This window comes from Haliotis rubra, unplaced genomic scaffold (genome assembly GCF_003918875.1).
Source record: "Haliotis rubra isolate DU_JTF1 unplaced genomic scaffold, ASM391887v1 Scf264, whole genome shotgun sequence".
NCBI lineage: Eukaryota > Metazoa > Mollusca > Gastropoda > Lepetellida > Haliotidae > Haliotis > Haliotis rubra.
Window position 1 is genome coordinate 1214209 of NW_025766714.1, and position 20292 is coordinate 1234500.

The 20292-nt window shown below is 41.1% G+C and overlaps 1 protein-coding gene across 1 annotated transcript; it reads left to right on the forward strand.

The window, feature by feature from the left end:
- The first annotated feature begins 1581 nt into the window (after positions 1-1581).
- LOC124280277 (fibropellin-1-like) lies at positions 1582-12059 on the forward strand. The gene is made up of 11 exons (XM_046716173.1): positions 1582-1606; positions 5423-5569; positions 6308-6420; positions 7468-7585; positions 8047-8163; positions 8387-8503; positions 8727-8843; positions 9291-9407; positions 10205-10321; positions 10856-10966; positions 11501-12059. The coding sequence occupies exons 1-11, from the start codon at positions 1582-1584 to the stop codon at positions 11581-11583; spliced, it is 1182 nt and encodes a 393-aa protein (XP_046572129.1). The 3' UTR covers positions 11584-12059.
- Positions 12060-20292: the final 8233 nt, after the last annotated feature.

The window sequence follows — 20292 nt, forward strand, 5'->3', positions numbered from 1 at the left end:
CCATAGCCAGACTCGACTATTTACAAACCGCCACTGAATGTCGCGTTGAACATTTAAAGAAACAACCAAACGCATGCTCATGATATGGTCGGAATCGTTAATGGACTCTGCTTTTAGCAGAGATTTCCTATGGATGTGGACAAGGTTTGTCGCTTTTATTTACGACCCGGAGACAGATGGCTATAACTGATGGGAAGTTACCTGAGTAGGCCATCATGAGGGATAACAGAATGTTATTAAGTGATGACGGTGTGTACAATGATCAAACAGCTCCTCTGTATATTACAAAACAAGTGTCTTTTTAAAGTAATATCTCGAAAATCATTTAGAATTCAGATCATGTCACCAAATCATTTTCGGTTAAGCGTTAACGGACGTCGATAATGGAAGCTGTAACCCCATCCCTTTCCCTGGTAGATGTTTAAACAGCGGCTGAAGAAAGGGCGATTGAGCGGAGGGTCATCTTACCCCACTGAACCAGGATGATCAGGAATTTCCATAACAACAGCCATTTTCCGTATTCTCGTCTTAGCCACTTAGCGACTCAGCTTGCGGTCTTGACTGTTAGTATACCTTTAGCCTTGGCTTTTGTTTTCTGTTTACTCCGGTGTCTTGGCCAACGCAACCCGTCGTCGATCGAAAAGGTTTTGTCACAGGGTTGTTCATGGTCATATATCAGAATATATTATCCAGTTCACATAATTGGAACAAGCTTGCCAAGGGACACCTTATTACAATATCAAATCCAAATAACACGTACATTTCAGTATTATTTTTTTAGTAAGAATCATCAGACTTTTAACAGAAACTGAAATTGTATCCTTACTTTAGGCTTGTGTCTCTGTTAATGAGTGATATCTAAACAGTACATGAATGCATTTCACCAGCGACAAAGGTGTGAGACAAGGAGCAATCCTTTCACCCTTGCTCATTCCTTTGTTTTATGGGTACATATTTCCACATCAGTCTTTAGAGGTGTATTAAACAAAATGTCTGTTAATTTATGTTCGTCGTTATGTTGTTATTAATTGATAAACTCTCACAATCCATCAAATGTATACTTTTATCAGTCTAAGTAGTATATTACTTACTTGGAAGTTACTGAAGCCAACATAAAATGGTAATGTCTGGATATGGGGAACTGTCTATGTGTCTCTATGGTAAAAAAATACAGAATTTTAATGTTCTGTTGTTCTTCAGTGGTTTTCATGAAACATGGTTAGATATGCACGATATCCGTCAACCTCGATAATACTTCCTGGGGACACCTGAGCAAACACACACCTCCACAGTAGTTGTCATATCATTGGCTGATAAGCAACAAGAGTCCCTCTCTGATTGGTCAGGTGCGAAGAGACACAACTTGAAATGTGTACTCGTAATGGTCGTTTCTAGGATGAGTTTGTGTCTCCCGGGATACACAATATATAGACCGGACACAGGTTCGGGAGTCAAGTATGTTGCCACAACATCTCCCTCTGCCTGTTGTGGTAACAGGTGATATTAAAAGAGCGGAGTGTAGGTAGGTTCCATACAGCTTCAACTTGACCAGGAGAAGACCAGTTCAGAACAGCAAGCACCATGGTTCACTTTCTTCATATCTCAGGTAAGAAGTATATTTATCTTTGCTTCGCGCCTTCTTACTAAAATGTAAGAAAGAACTTCAGGGACATTATATTGATCGTATCCCATGATTGAGTTCTCTTCAGAAAGGTTGTAGACGTATGCCCATATAACTTCACTGATTTTAGTTTATCCGGTCAGGTGTTATATTTTAAGCTATTTCCCTTTCACGCACAACGAATATTCGAGACCGATTACTCTTCATGATTTGTATGTACTCATTTACTGAGTATTTTGTACCTTTTAACTTTGTAATATGTGATACGTTTATCTTGAATTTTATAAGAAATAGATTCTTTGTAATAGGACATATGCCCTATAAGGATGGCAGTTATCATATTAAGTTCATAGCTCGGTCATATCAGTACAACCAAAACTGCTTATCAATGACCAGGTTTAATCTTAATCCCGTTTTGACGGTTATCAGCGCGATTGCCTGTGTGACACAAGTGGTTCATGTTTGCCCCACGCAGACACTTCGATACTATGGTATATTATGTGAAGACAATCAAATGATAAAAAAGAACATGCGGCTATACCACAAACCACATACCACCTCGATTGCCATGTTTTTAGCGTGGAAAGGAATATTGTGAACGTGTTCAGGGCCCAGTTTCACAAAGCTATCGTATCGCTAGGACTGTCGTAAGTCTATGTTTCAGTACAGGAGTTACGAGAGTCCTAGCGCTACGATAGCTTGGTGAAACGGGACCCAGGCCTGTTACAGTGAAATGTCCTTACATCCTTAATGTCGTATCATTTAATAACGCCGATTTAAAAACAATCCATTTTACAAAATGTGTTTCTTATTTTGACTATATATATATATATACAATATATATTATTCAGAAATCTTGTGTTGTTATATTTCGTATGTGAGCGTTCAGTAAGTATTACAATAATGAGAAGCGGACATTACGTTCAGCAGGAATATATTTGTTACATAAGTCAATACAAATCGATGTTTTCTATTTCCGTAACGTTATCTGGGACTACCTCAGAAAGGAATAGCTCAAAGTTTGCTGAAACAAGACAAGATAAGAGACCGTTCATTATTTATGGCTAGGAGGGGTGAAGATTTTTATGGAGAAGCATGTACAATGTGAATGGCCCCTCTCCCCGAAAGGTTATGCACAAAGTAAGTGACTCCCCTGCATGTCATATACAAAATCAGTGAATCGCCCCTTCCAATAAAATTTAAGCATACTTTTTAATTATTTATATGTACAAAATTGCTGACCCCCCTACCTCCCGAGAACAAAATGGGTGATCCCCCACCGCAACCCCTTAAAATCATCATCACATCCCACACATCCAACACCCAAGCCATAAATTATGAACGGTCCCTAAGAGTATGTCAAACTGTGCATGAATAGGTCAAGATCTTCATAATTTAGGCGGTGGGGTAGCGTAGTGGTTAAAGCGTTCGCTCGTCACGCCGAAGACCCGGGTTCGATTCCCCATATGGGTACAATATGTGAAGCCCATTTCTGGTATCCCCCGCCGTGATATTGCTGGAATAATACTAAAAGCGGCGTAAAGCCATACTCACTCACTCATAATTTATGAATTGAGGCAAGCTGTTAGAAAAAGGTTTTCGGATATGTTTATATGAATGAAAATTATACTTTTTAATTGAAACAATTATTGCATGCATAGCTAAAGATTCAACGCGTCAAAAGGCTGATTGTGTTGAGGTACGTTACTTGTAATATTTAAACATGAGTGAGCATTAAGTCAAGTTTTGTATGACACAAATGAAACCTATAACAAGCTGACGTGGTCTGCGTATTAACCAGACGGTACCACCACACTGCATGTAGGCACAGGGCCATAACCTGTGTTGATTCGCATTGTATGTACATTGTATTGACATTTCCTTGTTGGGCTGCGGGTTGTTAAGGGGGCGGGGCAGTTATCACATGGTAATACACATGTAAATACATCACTTACCAACCTTTAATACCCACGCTGTCGTTGTAGCAACAGTTTATCTCATTCCTTTTTATAAGCATTTTAAATCTGGTAAACGTTGAAAAGTATTTCACACTTCCAGTCCCTGTACATCAGACATCAGAGACGGTGAATGACCCATTTCCGGTGTACTAGATGTATACTTGCTGTTGGTTTTGGGAGACAAACAATCAAGTAAATAATATATATATATATATATACTCTCCCCAAAACGAAACGCATATAGGAATTTCAACTGTATTTTTATGTTTATTTTGAAACATCTTGTAGGCTTTATGAGTCAATGAAATATAGCGAAATTGCACACTGGGAATGCAGACTTATCCGTCTTTGGCACCAACTCGAGGAAAGTCAGTTTCAGTGTCACATGGAGACGTGTGGTGGCGCTGAAGTCAATACCTCGTGTGACCACCGTGGGCATCCAGAACTGCACGGCATCGCCTCGGCATCGAACGAATAAGTCTCAGAATCTCGTGTTGCCCAATCGCAGCCCACTCTGCCTGTAGTGCCTGTGCGAGTTGCTGAAGTGTCTGGGGCTGAGGGTTACGGCGTCGCACCCGTCTGTCCAGGCCATCCCACAGATGTTCGATCGGGTCCGGTGATCTTGAGGGCCAGGGGAGCACATTGATGTTGTGGTTCTGGAGGAAGTCTCTAGTGTGACGTGCTGTGTGGGGCCTGGCATTGTCCTGTTGAAACAACTCCCTCTGGCGATCAATGAAATGATTGGAAGGAGGTGTGGGCGTAGGATTTCGTCACAGTACCGTTGAACTGTCGGGTTGCCCTGGATCATCACCAATCACTTCTCCTACGGCAGGTGATCGCTCCCCACATCATAACACTGTCCCGGCCGAATCTGTCCACCTGGGGAACGCAAGCGTCGGTGAAACGTTCACGTCGACGTCTGTACACCCGCATTCTTCCATCGCGTCGTTCCAATAGAAATCGTGATTCATCACTGAACCAGATTCTACGCCAATTCGGTAGGTTCCAGGCCTGAACGTTGGTGCACCATTGAACTCGATGTCGACGATGTTGTTGTCGAAGCACAGGGCCAAAATAAGGTCTTCTGGCACGTAAACCAGCCTCTCTCAACCTGTCCCTGACGGTCTGTGCAGAAAGCCTCCTCAATCCGGGTATTTGTCGAGAGGTACTGGTCGCCGTAGCTGTTCGATGACGCAGGTGATGTACCCGGATGTAGCGATCCTGCGCCGCAGTGGTCGCTCGTGGTCGCTCGAGGTCGCCCACTACGAGGGGCATCTGCTACCGCATTCTACCGGCGACATCTCTCCCAGAGCCGTGAAATGGTGCTCTGGTGAACATGCATGCGTCGGGCAACTGCACGTTGAGACTGGCCAGCTTCAAGCAAACCAATGGCGATATGACGGTTGGCTTCACTTAGACATGGCATTTTGCGTTCGTCAACAATATTCCAAATACAGTGAATAATCGACGGACAGCAATCAACCTTTTATACCCATCATTGAGACAATCTGATCCCAAACTTTCACGTGCATTGCATGTGAATTGTGTATTCTGTGACACTACACGCCGAAATTGAAAATCATGCTGTTAAATACGGGTATTTTACGGATGGTGCGTTTTGTTGTGATGTTTCAAAACATAAACACCATAAGACTCATAAACAGAGCAAAACCTTTTGTGAAATGAATCACGTTTTAATTCATTGCTACATGAAATTGCTATTTTCATGATGCGTTTCTTTTTTAGGAGAGTATATATACGCCAACTGACAAGAGAAGATTAATAGATTACAACAAGTACATTCAAGTGAATAAACTGTGACATGGTATTTTGTCATCAACAGTAACGCTGCTTTGCGTCGTCATCACCGGGACGTGGGCAGCAAACTGCATCAACGACGCCAGCTGTAACGGGCATGGCACCTGCCCCACGGCCTGCACAACTGTCTGCACCTGCACTGGCGGCTATGGCGCTGACGACTGCTCTGTTCGTAAGCTGGTCTTCATACTTATTGTTAATGAAAATTCAAAGGTTTCATTTCACGATAAACTAGATCCAGGTATTTAAGCAAATATAGAATGCTTCCCTAAGATATATATATATATATATATATATATATATATATATATATATATATATATATATATATATATATATATATATATATATATATATATATATATATATATATATATATATATATATATACTATATCCAGGTATTTAAGCAAATATAGAATGCTTCCCTAATATATATATATATATATATATATATACACACATATATATATATATATATACAGACACACACACATATATATATATATATATCTATCTTCTCACACAATTGTATCTAACATACGAGAACAATTCTAACAAGAATATTATGTAAGGGTGTAAGACAACAGTACATAAACATACTTAGATTTGTTGTCATCAACAAAATTGCTCATAATTGTAAGAGAGTTACCATGGCTTAAACTGATTTCGGTAATTATACATCATTTTATTTTCCCCTTAGTTGTTAAGTTTCAGTGTCATTGTAGTAATAACAGAGACACCACAGTGTTATTTACCCCATGAAACCTCTTCTGTAATTATAAACAACGCGTTCTGTGCATTAGCGGCCAACTCAGTTATGCCGATTTTTGTCCTTGCGGGAAAACTTTAGCTAATCCTATTGTAAAAAGTCAAACAACACTCACTCACCCTACCCCCACTTTCCCCAGCCCCGGTGTGCACGGCCGGCGGCAGCGAGTGCGGCGGTAAGGGCACCTGCACCACTTCCAGTTCCCCCTACTTCTGTTCCTGTACGGAAGGCTACGGAGGGACCTTGTGTACAGTAGGTGAGTACAGCGCTCATCTGACTTTACTGTTCGATTTCTTTCATCAAGATATTGTTGCAGCTCACACTATAAATTGGATAACTGCAAAAAGATTGAACACTGTTCTACCTCTAACGCTAAGAGGAACGTTACTATCATTCCTCAACATAGACGTACAGTAGCCGTCTCAGCGATGATTATTAAAAGAGCCTCAGACATTAATGTGAAATAATTTCTTTCTGCCATCGCGTATGTATAGTAATGGTGCCAGCTTTGTGTCTACATTGAAATGTCAATCAGTGTAAATAATTGTAAATAAATGCCACGAAATCCTCTCCACAATCAGAAGAAATCACTACTCCAGACTATCATAAGGCTTTACCTGTTATGATACAAGCTGTACGCCACTGGTGGCATCAGCCAAAGGTTGTTCATTGCAAGTCACTTGTTCACCTCGACACAACGCGCACATTGGGTACGAGGCAAAATATGGAAATGAGAAGTGCTTACTCAAATATGCAGCAATCCATACTATTTGCTTTTCTTCGGTGTGCTTTTAATATTTCATCATGAATACATCTATCCCATTTGGTCTTGATTCTTAAATTATGAGTTAAGAAGATTAAGTGATTGATGTCTATTATATATTCAGCATGTAAAGATTTGTCTCCGAGTTATCTATATTAAGTCTGGACAAAATATCACTGTAAAGAAACTCAAAATATGGATGCATTAACTTGATTTTCAAGCTATTTTGTGTTTGTTTAAAGCTGAACTAGGCAATACTCAAGAATCTGATACATAACGAGAGCCTGTAATCAATCGAGTTAGGATCATACAATCCACTGGGTGACAACACGAGCATTACTCTAAGCAAATGGCATACAGTGACTTTCAAAGGCTTTAACGAACACAACCAGCCAATATCGTTAGCCTCATCTTACAACTATTGTAGCCCAAACCTTCACATATTACATTAAACTGAGAAAGTGGCATTTACAATAACTCATCTCTCATAGTTACAAGCCAAAATTACCAATAACGGAAATGAAATTTCATTACAGCCCCAGTCTGCACGGCTACAGGAAATCAGTGCGGCACCAACGGCGACTGCACAACGACCGCCTCCCCCCTATTTCTGCACCTGCAAGAACGGATACTCTGGAACACTTTGCACCACCGGTTAGTTCCGTTTTATACTTCTGGAGCCACTTCTCAGATCTGTCACATTGTTATGACTGTTGCTATCGCAGTAAAATTGAAAGAAACAACTGTATTTGCCACACTGAAATCGTATGTACAAGATGAATATATTGCTAGTAAGTGTGACCATAGACAGAGTGACCATACGTGGATACAGACTGACAAACAGCCATCTAACACACGATCCCGGACATGTATACCAAATTGAGCTGACATGTGTGTGGTTATTTCACCGACATCTGTTTAATGATGTCCACTCACCCAACTTGAAATAATGAGTTATTTCACTTTTCTCCTTTCGTGTCCTTTTCGCATATTCATTCCAATCAGCGCTGTAGTCGAACCGCACAACCCTATCCCAAACCTACGTCCATCCCTCACGTGTTGTTACTTCAGCATCGCTAAAACCAAGTTTCACTAGTACCAATTTTCCATTGCAGCCCCCATCTGCACTGCTACCGGAACTCAGTGCGGCACCAACGGCGACTGCACAACGACAGCTTTTCCCTTCGTCTGCACCTGCAAGAACGGATACTCTGGGCCACTGTGCACCGTCGGTTAGTGGCTCTAAGATCGCTTCGTAGAATAGAGCAGTTGGTGATGCAGCACACGTTGGGCGTAAAAACTATTTGCTGGATAAGTGGAGTACTTTGGGGACGTTGTCAAGATCGCGAGTATTTCAAGTGTGTATATGCTTACTTAAAGTTACAATACTAAAAGCTATGCTATAAGCAGCTCACTCATTCAAAAGTGTTAACCATTATACTAATACCATTGCAGCCCCCATCTGCACGGCTGCAGGAAATCAGTGCGGCACCAACGGCGACTGCATAACGGCAACCTCGCCCTACGTCTGCACCTGCAAGAACGGATACTCTGGGCCACTGTGCACCGTCGGTTAGTGGCTCTAAGATCGCTTCGTAGAATAGAGCAGTTGGTGATGCAGCACACGTTGGGCGTAAAAACTATTTGCTGGATAAGTGGAGTACTTTGGGGACGTTGTCAAGATCGCGAGTATTTCAAGTGTGTATATGCTTACTTAAAGTTACAATACTAAAAGCTATGCTATAAGCAGCTCACTCATTCAAAAGTGTTAACCATTATACTAATACCATTGCAGCCCCCATCTGCACGGCTGCAGGAAATCAGTGCGGCACCAACGGCGACTGCATAACGGCAACCTCGCCCTACGTCTGCACCTGCAAGAACGGATACTCTGGGCCACTGTGCACCACTGGTTAGTTATATTTTGTGCTTCTATAGTTAGTCTAAAGTTTCAGTTTCATGATCAGTACTCATCCGTGTCATGAATGAACATTTTAACGACATTGTTTGAATTACATTTGCTCAGGAAACAGAGATATTTTAATAAAAACTGACTTCTGGGGCAAAACGAGTCCTGGAAGGATTCAGGTATGATACAAAATGTTAATATCTGATAACGGCGTCGCTTCATGTTGTCACTTTGATGTAAATTAAATCACGCCGTTAAATCAAAATGGCTATTAATTAAGCTATGTACATGTTTAGCCGTTTTGTTTCCTTCCCTCATGCTTTCCACACATTCTGCCAAACACAGAGCCGATCTTCACGGCTACCGAAACATCCCTCATGTTGTCGTGTCGTTCCTTCACCATCGCTTAAACCAAGCTTTAATATTATTAATATTTTTTATTCATTGCAGCCCCAGTCTGCACGGCTACAGGAAATGAGTGCGGCGCCAACGGCGACTGCACGACGGCAGCTTCCCCATACGTCTGCACCTGCAAGAACGGATACACTGGCAATTTGTGTACCGTAGGTGAGTAGGATCACAAGGAAGATTTCCCATCTCTCCAAACACGTATCTTGTACTTACATATAGAGTGAATCAATCCAGTGGATCCAGTGATACGTTCAATCGCTTGAGGACATACTTGATATTTATTACTAACACTCTATAGCAGGGTTACATTGGTGTTTCTTAAACGACTTGATTAGACGTGCTGGATGTTTTATCGTTGTGAAGACATAGTGGGTAATAGGATTCTCTGTCTGTAAGCTCCATACGCGTATCCGTCCATAGTCTGCATCAGTTTCATCATGAATTATACTGAACATGTTTAAATCGGAGAGTGGAACAACGCGTAGAAATCACCCCTATGTTATTGTAGCCCCAGTCTGCACCTGCAAAGAACGACAGATACGTCTGCACCTGCAAGAACGGATACTCTGGAACAATTTGCACCACCCGTTAGTTATATTTTATGTTTCTTCAAATTTACAAATTCACTTCCAAAATCGGTGCTCATCCGTGTGTTAATATCGTGTTATGAATGAACAACTGCAAGAGGGCGTGCATGTTATGTTCACATGAGCCTCAGCAAACAGCAAAATTAAGCAAGAACATTATTATGTATTTCCATGTTTTTGACGCGGTATGTGAATTCATAACACCTTGGAGATTGAACAATAAAACCATATGAACTGAACAATAAAACCATATGAACTGAACAATAAAACCATATGAACTGTAACTGATAAATGGCAAGATCACCAGGAGAAACAGGTGTTTTCTGTTTAATAATATGTTGATAGTATGTTATTTTTTCATTCCAGCACCCATCTGCACCGCTGCAGGAACTCAGTGTGGCAGCAATGGCGGCTGTAACACCTGCGGCACCAACTACTTCTGTCAGTGCAACGGCGGATACGGCGACAGTACCTGCTCCACGGGTAATGCAAACCTCACACAAAAATATCATGGTCACGATTCCTAGACTTAGCTCTGTATGTCATAGAGAGAGCACCTGTTTGGGTATGGAATTTATAATCACATTTGAAATACTAATTCATAAATGCTTCACAGATAATATCAGGATCATATTCCTGTGAAGGGTTCAGCAAACACCAGAAAGTGTTGATGTACAAGGGCTGTCCAAATAGGACACAATCAGTGGCTGGATGCAAACCATATCTGACACTAATGCGGACCCCATCTACAGGAAGTAAATTCCCATTCCAGGATGGGTGATTCCTGAGTGTTAAGACGGTCGCCCTTTCTTTATCGTTGAGTTACGACAGTCGTGGTTCTAAGATCACCTTGTAGAGCAGTTGGTGATGCAGCTCACGTAGGGCGTGAAACGTATTTGCTGGATGGAGTACTTTGGGGACGTTGTCATCATCGCGAGTATTGTAAGTGTGTATATGCTAGCTTAAACTATTTTGACAAAAGTGATTTGTTAAAACGATGTTTGTTCTAACTTTCAGCCCCCTCCTGCACTCATACTGGGAATGAATGTTTGAACCAAGGTACCTGCAACACCACTGCCTCTCCCTACGTGTGCAGCTGCCCAGACCCCTACTCTGGCAACACCTGTGGTAAGTACACCACGGTGTCTATGGTCCATATTTCCTATATCTTGCACCAAATATATTAGATTTAAACACTGATTGAAACAGTAATCGAGACTAACACTACATCACTGTAAACATGACACCGGAAGCACCGTTAGAGGTCGAGGCGAAGGTCAAGGTCGTTGAACCTTATACTCCATTAAACTGTGATACCCAATGTGGAAAGTTTCCTATCTATATGGATTCTTGTCCTTTGGCCTTAAATCGTAAAATGTCTCTCCTAATGTTTATGAAAATATCGCAACTGCCATACCATCTGTAAGGTAGCTTCACAGCTGATCCCTACGTCATTACGTGATTGCTAGCTCCGGTGTTGATATAGCATGTATCGTTGGTCTCAAGGGAAAGACACCAAGGCGAATGAGGAGAAAGATTGAAATACCATTTGTAGCAATATCCTGAAACTGATATGGACAAGACGTACTTGGGGATAAACGAAGTTTTTGCACTCTGAGCCTGAATTTAATACCTGATGAAATTGTTTCGGGTTTTTTTCAGCTCTCTTCAACTCAGGTCATCACGTGACCTACTTCCTGGCGTCCATAGTCCTCTGCCTGCTTGGAAGTGTTCTGTTTTTGTAACTGTTGAGTTGCTATCTAGCCGGTGTTCTTCTCATCCACAGGGACACCATATATATTGCACATGTGATACCAATATCAACTTGAGAAGACACTACTTCGTTAGACCGTTTTTTATAAGTAAATATTATAACTTGGTGTACTTACTTTAGGTGTAATAATTGTGTGGTTCTGTTACAAATGCTTATATCTGCATACTATCGCAAAGTGTGATCTAATATCCCGTTAAGGGGATGCTAGCAGCTAGTTGACACGACTTGAAGCCATATGCCACCTACATGTTTCTTGTAACCAGTCATAGGCAACCATTTGACAAATTGTTTTGGGAAAACTGGATCATGATTGTGTGTTTCTCGGAGAATAATTAAACATGGCCAATGTCTGTAACCAATGAGAAAAGTTGTTCTGTACCCCGATGACGTGTCGAGTTACTGACATCTGTCGGTTGTTCCATTGAAGTAAAGGGTATCGTTCAACAACCAATGTGTTTGTGTTTCTGTATCAAGTCAGGACAAGGTGCCCTGTGTGGGAGATGAAGATATGCGCGCATCCCATTCGTCGTATTAACCTCACAGGCAAGGAGGATATTGTCTCAGCTGCGTAACACCCAACTGGCACCATCAGTCTTTATCAGCCTATTTGTTCATTCTACATTTTGCAATATTCCAGCCTTATCCAGTCTTCCAAAGGTTCCTTAAGTAAAATCATCAGTTTTGATAGAGTGAGTTCAGTTTTACGCCGCAGTATTCCAGGAACATCACGGCGGGGCACACCAGAAATGGGCTTCTCACATTGTACCTATGTGGGTAATTGAACCCGGTTCTTCGGCGTCACGAGCGAACGCTTTAACCAGTAGGCTACCCTCCCGCAATCATCAGTTTTGACATGTAGTCTGATGCACGGGAAGCGACTGCCCACTAAGCATGACTGTTGCGTCTTTATCTTGTGATAAACTCGTCCATATTGAGTGAGACAATGTCGGTATAACGCGAACCACTGGCGTGGAATCATAACATGACACTTTAAGTCAGTAATATTAATATATAATTTAAATCTTTGTAAACGAACAATGTTGATAATGGCAACAATCTTGGAAGCGTAAATTTTCAAGGCTGTTATTTTCTTATTCTTTATTTTATTTTATTCATAATAACATAACAAACACAAAAAATCATAATAAAAAATATAATAATTATGTGTTCTTCTACTACTGTGATCTCCAACAGCGGTGCATGGACAACTGCACCCTGTAGCACACACTTCAACTGTTGCAACCCGACGTCTCATGCTGAGACGGTAATGACAAAACGCAGCATAGGTAACTTTCCTTGTACACTGTATTGACCTATTTATAAGAATATATCAACGGTGATTTTCCCAAAATAGACCCAGGCTGTGGATCCACTATAAGAATGATCTCCACACTATTATAGGTCTCCTTGTGATGTAATATTAGATCAGAGGCAAGAATTAACTCCCCTTTATACACCTAGGAAAACACTCCAGAAGATTTTTTCAACTGCCTGGGTCAAAATATAGTGCAAAGACCCATGTGGTGGTGGTACCCTGTAGTACCTTCCAGAGTTCTGTCTAAATATAGCACACATTTAAAAACAAAGCTCAAGACTGCCCCCTAAACAATAACAGAAACAATGTTAAACACTTGGATGCGTGACAATAGATGGCCCTACAATGTTGGGTTTTGAAATGTGTTTCTCCAACTCTACTCTAGCTGAATTCGGATTTATCGAAATTCGTGTTTCGAAATTGTGAAATTCGTGTATCTGTGTCTAGAAATAAGTGCTCAAGTTGCCATGATGACCAGACGAAACACTCACGTGTGTACGTCAATAAAATGTGGGAAACAGTTTTGAGAATCTACGAATTTCATAGCATGTGAAAGTGAACACTTACATTGAGGCTTTCATTAGGCAGTGATATAATCAATTGTGATATGACCAATTGTAATGCTGTCACTGAGGTTTACCCGAATGTCTTCGATGTCTTTCAATGCTAGAGTTGCTAAGATTTTCAACCGTCGAAAAATTATTTCGGAAGCCATTTTGCAATTCTACAATGTTACCATCACACTATCATGTCAAGGATAAACACGTACAGTTTACTTTCTACACTTGAAATTGACATAAATCAAACTCTATAGTACTTTTCATGCTCTTCCAATGGAACAATTATTTCAATTGACCAAGATTCGTTTTCCAAAACAATACGTTAAACATCATTGGAAGTTAAGGGACAAGAATATCACAAGTATATATATATTGTTTTTTAAATTTAGCCACAACCAAATGATTGCTTGTTGATTTACCACATTTCAAGGTATTAATGACACTGATTACTTCGTCCCGTGAAGTTTGGTAGATATTGGAGACATTACTCTGAGACAATTCATCGAAAACTCAAAAACGCCTAAAATACGACATGCAAGTTCGTAGGGACGACCAGTTAACTGTAAGCTAGCAACCATGTGTTTCGGAAATGAAAGCTACAAAATCCTTTCCATGTCCATTACAAAGCTCTGGTAAAGGCAGAGTCGATTGTACAATAGCGACTATATCATGAGCATGAGTTATGAATCTCTATCAAATAGTGATGATACCAGGTGTTCTTCTAATCCGTCTAGTTTGAGGAATATCATGTCCAGTTTAAAAGGGAACCAAGTCAAAACATTTGCGAACAGAACGAAGAATAAATGTGATTTTACAGGCTGCCTCAAGACGCTATCACAATGTTCCCACAGCATATAATGTGATGTTACAGGCTGCCTCAAGAAGCTATCACCATGTTCCCACAGCATATAATGTGATGTTACAGGCTGCCTCAAGACGCTATCACCATGTTCCCACAGCATATAATGTGATGTTACAGGCTGCCTCAAGAAGCTATCACCATGTTCCCACAGCATATAATGTGATGTTACAGGCTGCCTCAAGAAGCTATCACCATGTTCCCACAGCATATAATGTGATGTTACAGGCTGCCCTCAAGAAGCTATCACCATGTTCCCACAGCATATAATGTGATGTTACAGGCTGCCTCAAGAAGCTATCACCATGTCTCCCACAGCATATAATGTGATGTTACAGGCTGCCTCAAGACGCTATCACCATGTTCCCACAGCATATAATGTGATGTTACAGGCTGCCTCAAGAAGCTATCACCATGTTCCCACAGCATATAATGTGATGTTACAGGCTGCCTCAAGAAGCTATCACCATGTTCCCACAGCATATAATGTGATGTTACAGGCTGCCTCAACACGCTATAAACCATGTTCCCACAGCATATAATGTGATGTTACAGGCTGCCTCAAGGCGCTATCACCATGTTCCCACAGCATATAATGGGATGTTACAGGCTGCCTCAAGAAGCTATCACCATGTTCCCACAGCATATAATGGGATGTTACAGGCTGCCTCAAGAAGCTATCACCATGTTCCCACAGCATATAATGTGATGTTACAGGCTGCCTCAAGAAGCTATCACCATGTTCCCACAGCATATAATGTGATGTTACAGGCTGCCTCAAGAAGCTATCACCATGTTCACACAGCATATAATGTGAAGTTACAGGCTGCCTCAAGAAGCTATCACCATGTTCCCACAGCATATAATGTGATGTCACAGGCTGCCTCAAGAAGCTATCACCATGTTCCCACAGCATATAATGTGATGTTACAGGCTGCCTCAAGAAGCTATCACCATGTTCCCACAGCATATAATGTGATGTTACAGGCTGCCTCAAGAAGCTATCACCATGTTCCCACAGCATATAATGTGATGTTACAGGCTGCCTCAAGAAGCTATCACCATGTTCACACAGCATATAATGTGAAGTTACAGGCTGCCTCAAGACGCTATCACCATGTTCCCACAGCAAATAATGGGATGTTACAGGCTGCCTCAAGACGCTATCACCATGTTCCCACAGCATATAATGGGATGTTACAGGGTGCCTCAAGAAGCTATCACCATGTTCCCACAGCATATAATGGGATGTTACAGGCTGCCTCAAGACGCTATCACCATGTTCCCACAGCATATAATCCACCTCTATAGAAAACCAGGGAGCGGCTGTTCTACTGCTGTTGGTAGTAAGTTAACTGTTGGCGCCCGCATAAAAGTGAGATGTGTTTGTACTTCAAACATGACACGCCGCTGACCACCAGCTTGAATCAGCTTGACAGCTGTGGCATCTCGCCACAAATATTATGACAATGTTTCAGGACGTATGCCAAATAATTACACATCACTACATTGTGATATCACAAAAGAAGTGTGCTAATTTATATCATTTGAACTTAAATAATCACTCGTGATGCTTCTCTTGCTTCAGTTTATGGAGCTTTTTAAACGTTAGTTTTACGCCCCTTTTAGCTATATTCATATAGCGTGCTCGCGGTGGGCGAGCTTGCTAAGGCGCCAGGCTAGTGATGCAGCGAGCCTGAGGTGGCGGGATCGAGCCCACCTGTGCCCGGGTGTAAACACCTTGGAGTCAGCAATATTCCAGCTATATAGCGGCGGTCTGTAAGGAATCGAGTCTGGACCAAACAATCCAGTGATCAACAGCATGAGCATTGAGCTGCGCAATTTGGAAACCGATGACATGTGTCAACCAAGTCAGAATAGAAAGTGAGTGTGTTTAGTTTTACGCCGTACTCAGCAATATTCCAGCTATATGGCGGCGGTCTGTAAATAATCGAGTCTGGACCAGGCAATCCAGTAATCAACAGCATGAGCATCGATCTGCGCAACTGGGAACCGAGTCTGGACCAAACAATCCAGTGATCAACAGCATGAGCATTGAGCTGCGCAATTTGGAAACCGATGACATGTGTCAACCAAGTCAGCGAGCCTGACCACCCGATCCCGTTAGTCGCCTCTTACGACAACCATGGGAAACTAAAGATCAATATTGTAACCCGGACCTTCGTGGGTGTAAACCTGTGAGAAAAGATAATGAATATATGTATAGTCTTACTCTAAATCACTTGACAACTCTGAATGAACAAATGACGCAAATAGAAAGTGAGTGTGTTTAGTTTTACGCCGTACTCAGCAATATTCCAGCTATATGGCGGCGGTCTGTAAATAATCGAGTCTGGACCAGGCAATCCAGTAATCAACAGCATGAGCATCGTTCTGCGCAATTGGGAACCGATGACATGTGTCAACCAAGTCAGCGAGCCTGACCACCCGATCCCGTTAGTGGCCTTTTACGACAAGCATAGTCGCCTTTTATGACAAGAATGGGTTGCTGAAGACCTATTCTACCCCGGATCTTCACGGGTCGACGCAAATAGACTGAATCATTGACCATCAAACAGCTTTCACTAGACCATAACACAATAACGCTAAATCATGAGCCCAATACCTTCTAACGCAATGACAGTTAATCGTTGAACATCCCGACATCTGGACAGGATGCCTATAAGCAAAGTAACACTAAATCTGGCCCGTGTTGGTATCAAGCTGTCAAGCGTGCATTAACATACTGACACTTCCATTCCATCACTAAACAAACTACAAAGCCCCCAAACCGTCCAGACACAAGTCATGAATCAGCTGTAGATGACAAATCGCTAAACATTAAACAACAACCATGAACAGTGACACTGAACGTCACCAGTACGCATTTCATGCTGTTTCTCATATTTTAGACTTTCCTGTTACGCATGTAGTGATTGACTGATTGTATATTTAATATGAAATGCGGTAAAGCGTCTGGTAATGACGGACTGATAAATGAGACTTTCAAATCTTAAGTGGTCATTTTGCTTCCATATCTTGAATTAATATTTTATGTTTTATTTGATAAATCACATTTCCCTGCGTCTTGAAGTCCTGGGCTGATAATACCTATCCATAAAGCTGGAGATATTAATCTACCTGATAATTATCGTGGTATCACACTACTTAACACAATTAGTAATATGTACGGCCATACTCAACAAACGCTTAGTGATCTGGGCAGATAATAATAATAATAATAATGGATAGCATTTATATAGCGCAAATCTCCGAAAGGACTCTTTGCGCGTCTCTCTGGCAACGGAAAGGACACATTAAAGGAAAGCTTGTTTAAATAAGAATGTTTTTAGACCGGTCTTGAATGAACTTAGAGAAGGGGAATTGCGGAGTTCATTTGGGAGAGCATTCCAAACTGAGGGCGCAATGTATTTGAAAGAGCGCTGTCCTGCTGACTTTAAGTTGCACTTTGGTATTTTTAACAGTTTCTCACTGGAAGAGCGGAGAGTTCGTGGAGCCTTGTAAGTAGAGAGCTCTCTGGACAGGTATGGCGGAAGTGAACCATCAAAATGGCGAAACACAAGTATTGCAATCTACGATAGTGTTGCAGATGCCTACGATAGAATTATAGAATCCCAAGCTGGATTCAGAGTTGGCTACAGTACCACCGATAACATCTTTATCCTCCAGTCTGTGATAGAAAGAGGGACAAATTTTATGCCGCTTTTATGGACTTTTCTAAGGCCTTTGATCTCGTTAACAGATCAAAACTCTGGTTCGTACCCCAAAAGACGCTCAATTATATACAGGCAATATATAGTAGTCAAAGACTTACCGGGTAACCTTACTTCTCCTATTGGCTTTGGTGGGTGGGGGTGGGGGGTGGCCTAGTGGTTAAAGCGTTCGCTCGTCACGCCGAAGACCCGGGTTCGATTCCCCATATGGGTACAATGTGAGCCTCTTTCTGGTGTCCCCCGTCGCGACATTGCTGGAATATTGCTAAAAGCGGCGTTAAACCATACCCACTCACTTAAGACAAGGCTTAGTCCCTTCCTTTTTTTCTATGTTTATAAACGAATCAGCGTATGAAATAGAATCTCCTTGTCCATCTGGTATACGACTTCACCCCAATTTAGTACACCCTTGCTTGTTATTATTTGCACATGATGTCATACTCTTGTCTAGCGCTGTCATTGGTTTACAAAAGCAAATTGATGTACTGGACTCTTATTGTTATGGTTATGCTTAAACTGTTAATCTTAAACAGACACGTGTAGCAGGAAATCAGGAATTTATTTAAATAATAATAGTGCTGACCATCTTTATAAACCATCTTAATAAACAGCATGTTCACTGACATGCCACAGTGAGTACCTGCCCAACGAAATCAAACATAAGAGGAAGTCACCAATTTAAGCCAGTTCTCTGAAACAACATTTAGCAGACTTCATTCCATTGTTAAATTAACAACATCGTCACTGAGGAGCCTGTAAAGGAAGCCATCTCTCCTGCCAAAATTTCGACACGCAATTGCTCATCAAGCTCCATCTCCATCAGGAGAGATGGCTTCCTTTACCATGTTTACCAGTACTCAGTCAACTCAAGAACTCGATTGTGATATAGATCAGGTCACATACGATTAAATGGTTCATTATCGTAATGTATGAAATGTTATCTTTGCAAGAAAAATATGAACCACAAATATATCCAGCAATGTCACGACTCAAGATAACTTCCAAACCAAAAAAGCCCTTGCAAATTTCAGCCGATAGGATAAAACACACTCGGTGTATATTTTGGGTTGACAGGTGATAACATGATGTTTTCTAAGCAATTCCTCCCACTGCTGATAGTTGTTACAGGCTCCTCAGTGACGATGTTGTTAATTTAACAATGGAATGAAGTCTGCTAAATGTTGTTTCAGAGAACTGGCTTAAATTGGTCACTTCCTCTTATGTTTGATTTCGTTGGGCAGGTACTCATTGTGGTATGTCACTGAACATGGTGTTTATTAAGATGGTCTATAAAGATGTTCAGCACTATTATTATTTAAATAAATTGCTGATTTCCTGCTACCTTCTTTAAAGTTTGGAATCCAGCGGCCGGCTATTGGTGACGGTGGTCACAGCATTCACTTTTGACTGGTATAGGACACAATATTAGACTGGTAAGAACTGTAGTACAAGTATCAACTGCACAACTGCATTATGTGCTTGGTGAATTACATTTGTGAAGTATGTGCTATTACATATGCTATTTAATGTTATATTACATTGTATTCATGTGGGAATGAAGAAAAGATTTGTTGGTATTCTATTACATCTCTTCATTGAGGACCTTTTGTCCTACCCATTGAGGGCTTTTGTCATGGGGGCATTTAGCCTAGGGGTGTTTTGTCTGAGGGTGTTATGTCCTTGTTGGCCTATTGTCCTACCACCATCGAATATTATTGCAAGAAAATCCAATGCTTAGAAATTCATTTTTAAAGTTTGTTATTGAAAATTGTTTTTGATATTTGTACCACTGAAAAGAATACAGTGGGGGATAGTGAGTCATTTTGTATTTATAAGAATTCTCTGACCAGATTTGGTGCATGGTTAGAGTGAAGTTTCAAAATCCTTTGTCTAGTAACAAGACACCCTCTGACACAAAAAGCGACAATATTTTTCAGCCAACTTTTAAGACGATGTTTATCATGATACTATATTGCTGTTGAGTGGATAACTTGTCAACACAATATTTTGGGAAACTGTTTTCGAAAAAGAGTTTCAAGCTGTTATAGGATAGATTACTGATGTATGAGGTAATTTAAGTTTATCATGTGATGCAAACAATTTTACACTTATCATGTCAAGATATTTAACTCTGAATAAAGAGATGTGGATTATGTTGGATCCACTAAAAAGGTTTGCAAAAGGTTTATTGGGATACATTGATGTACATTGT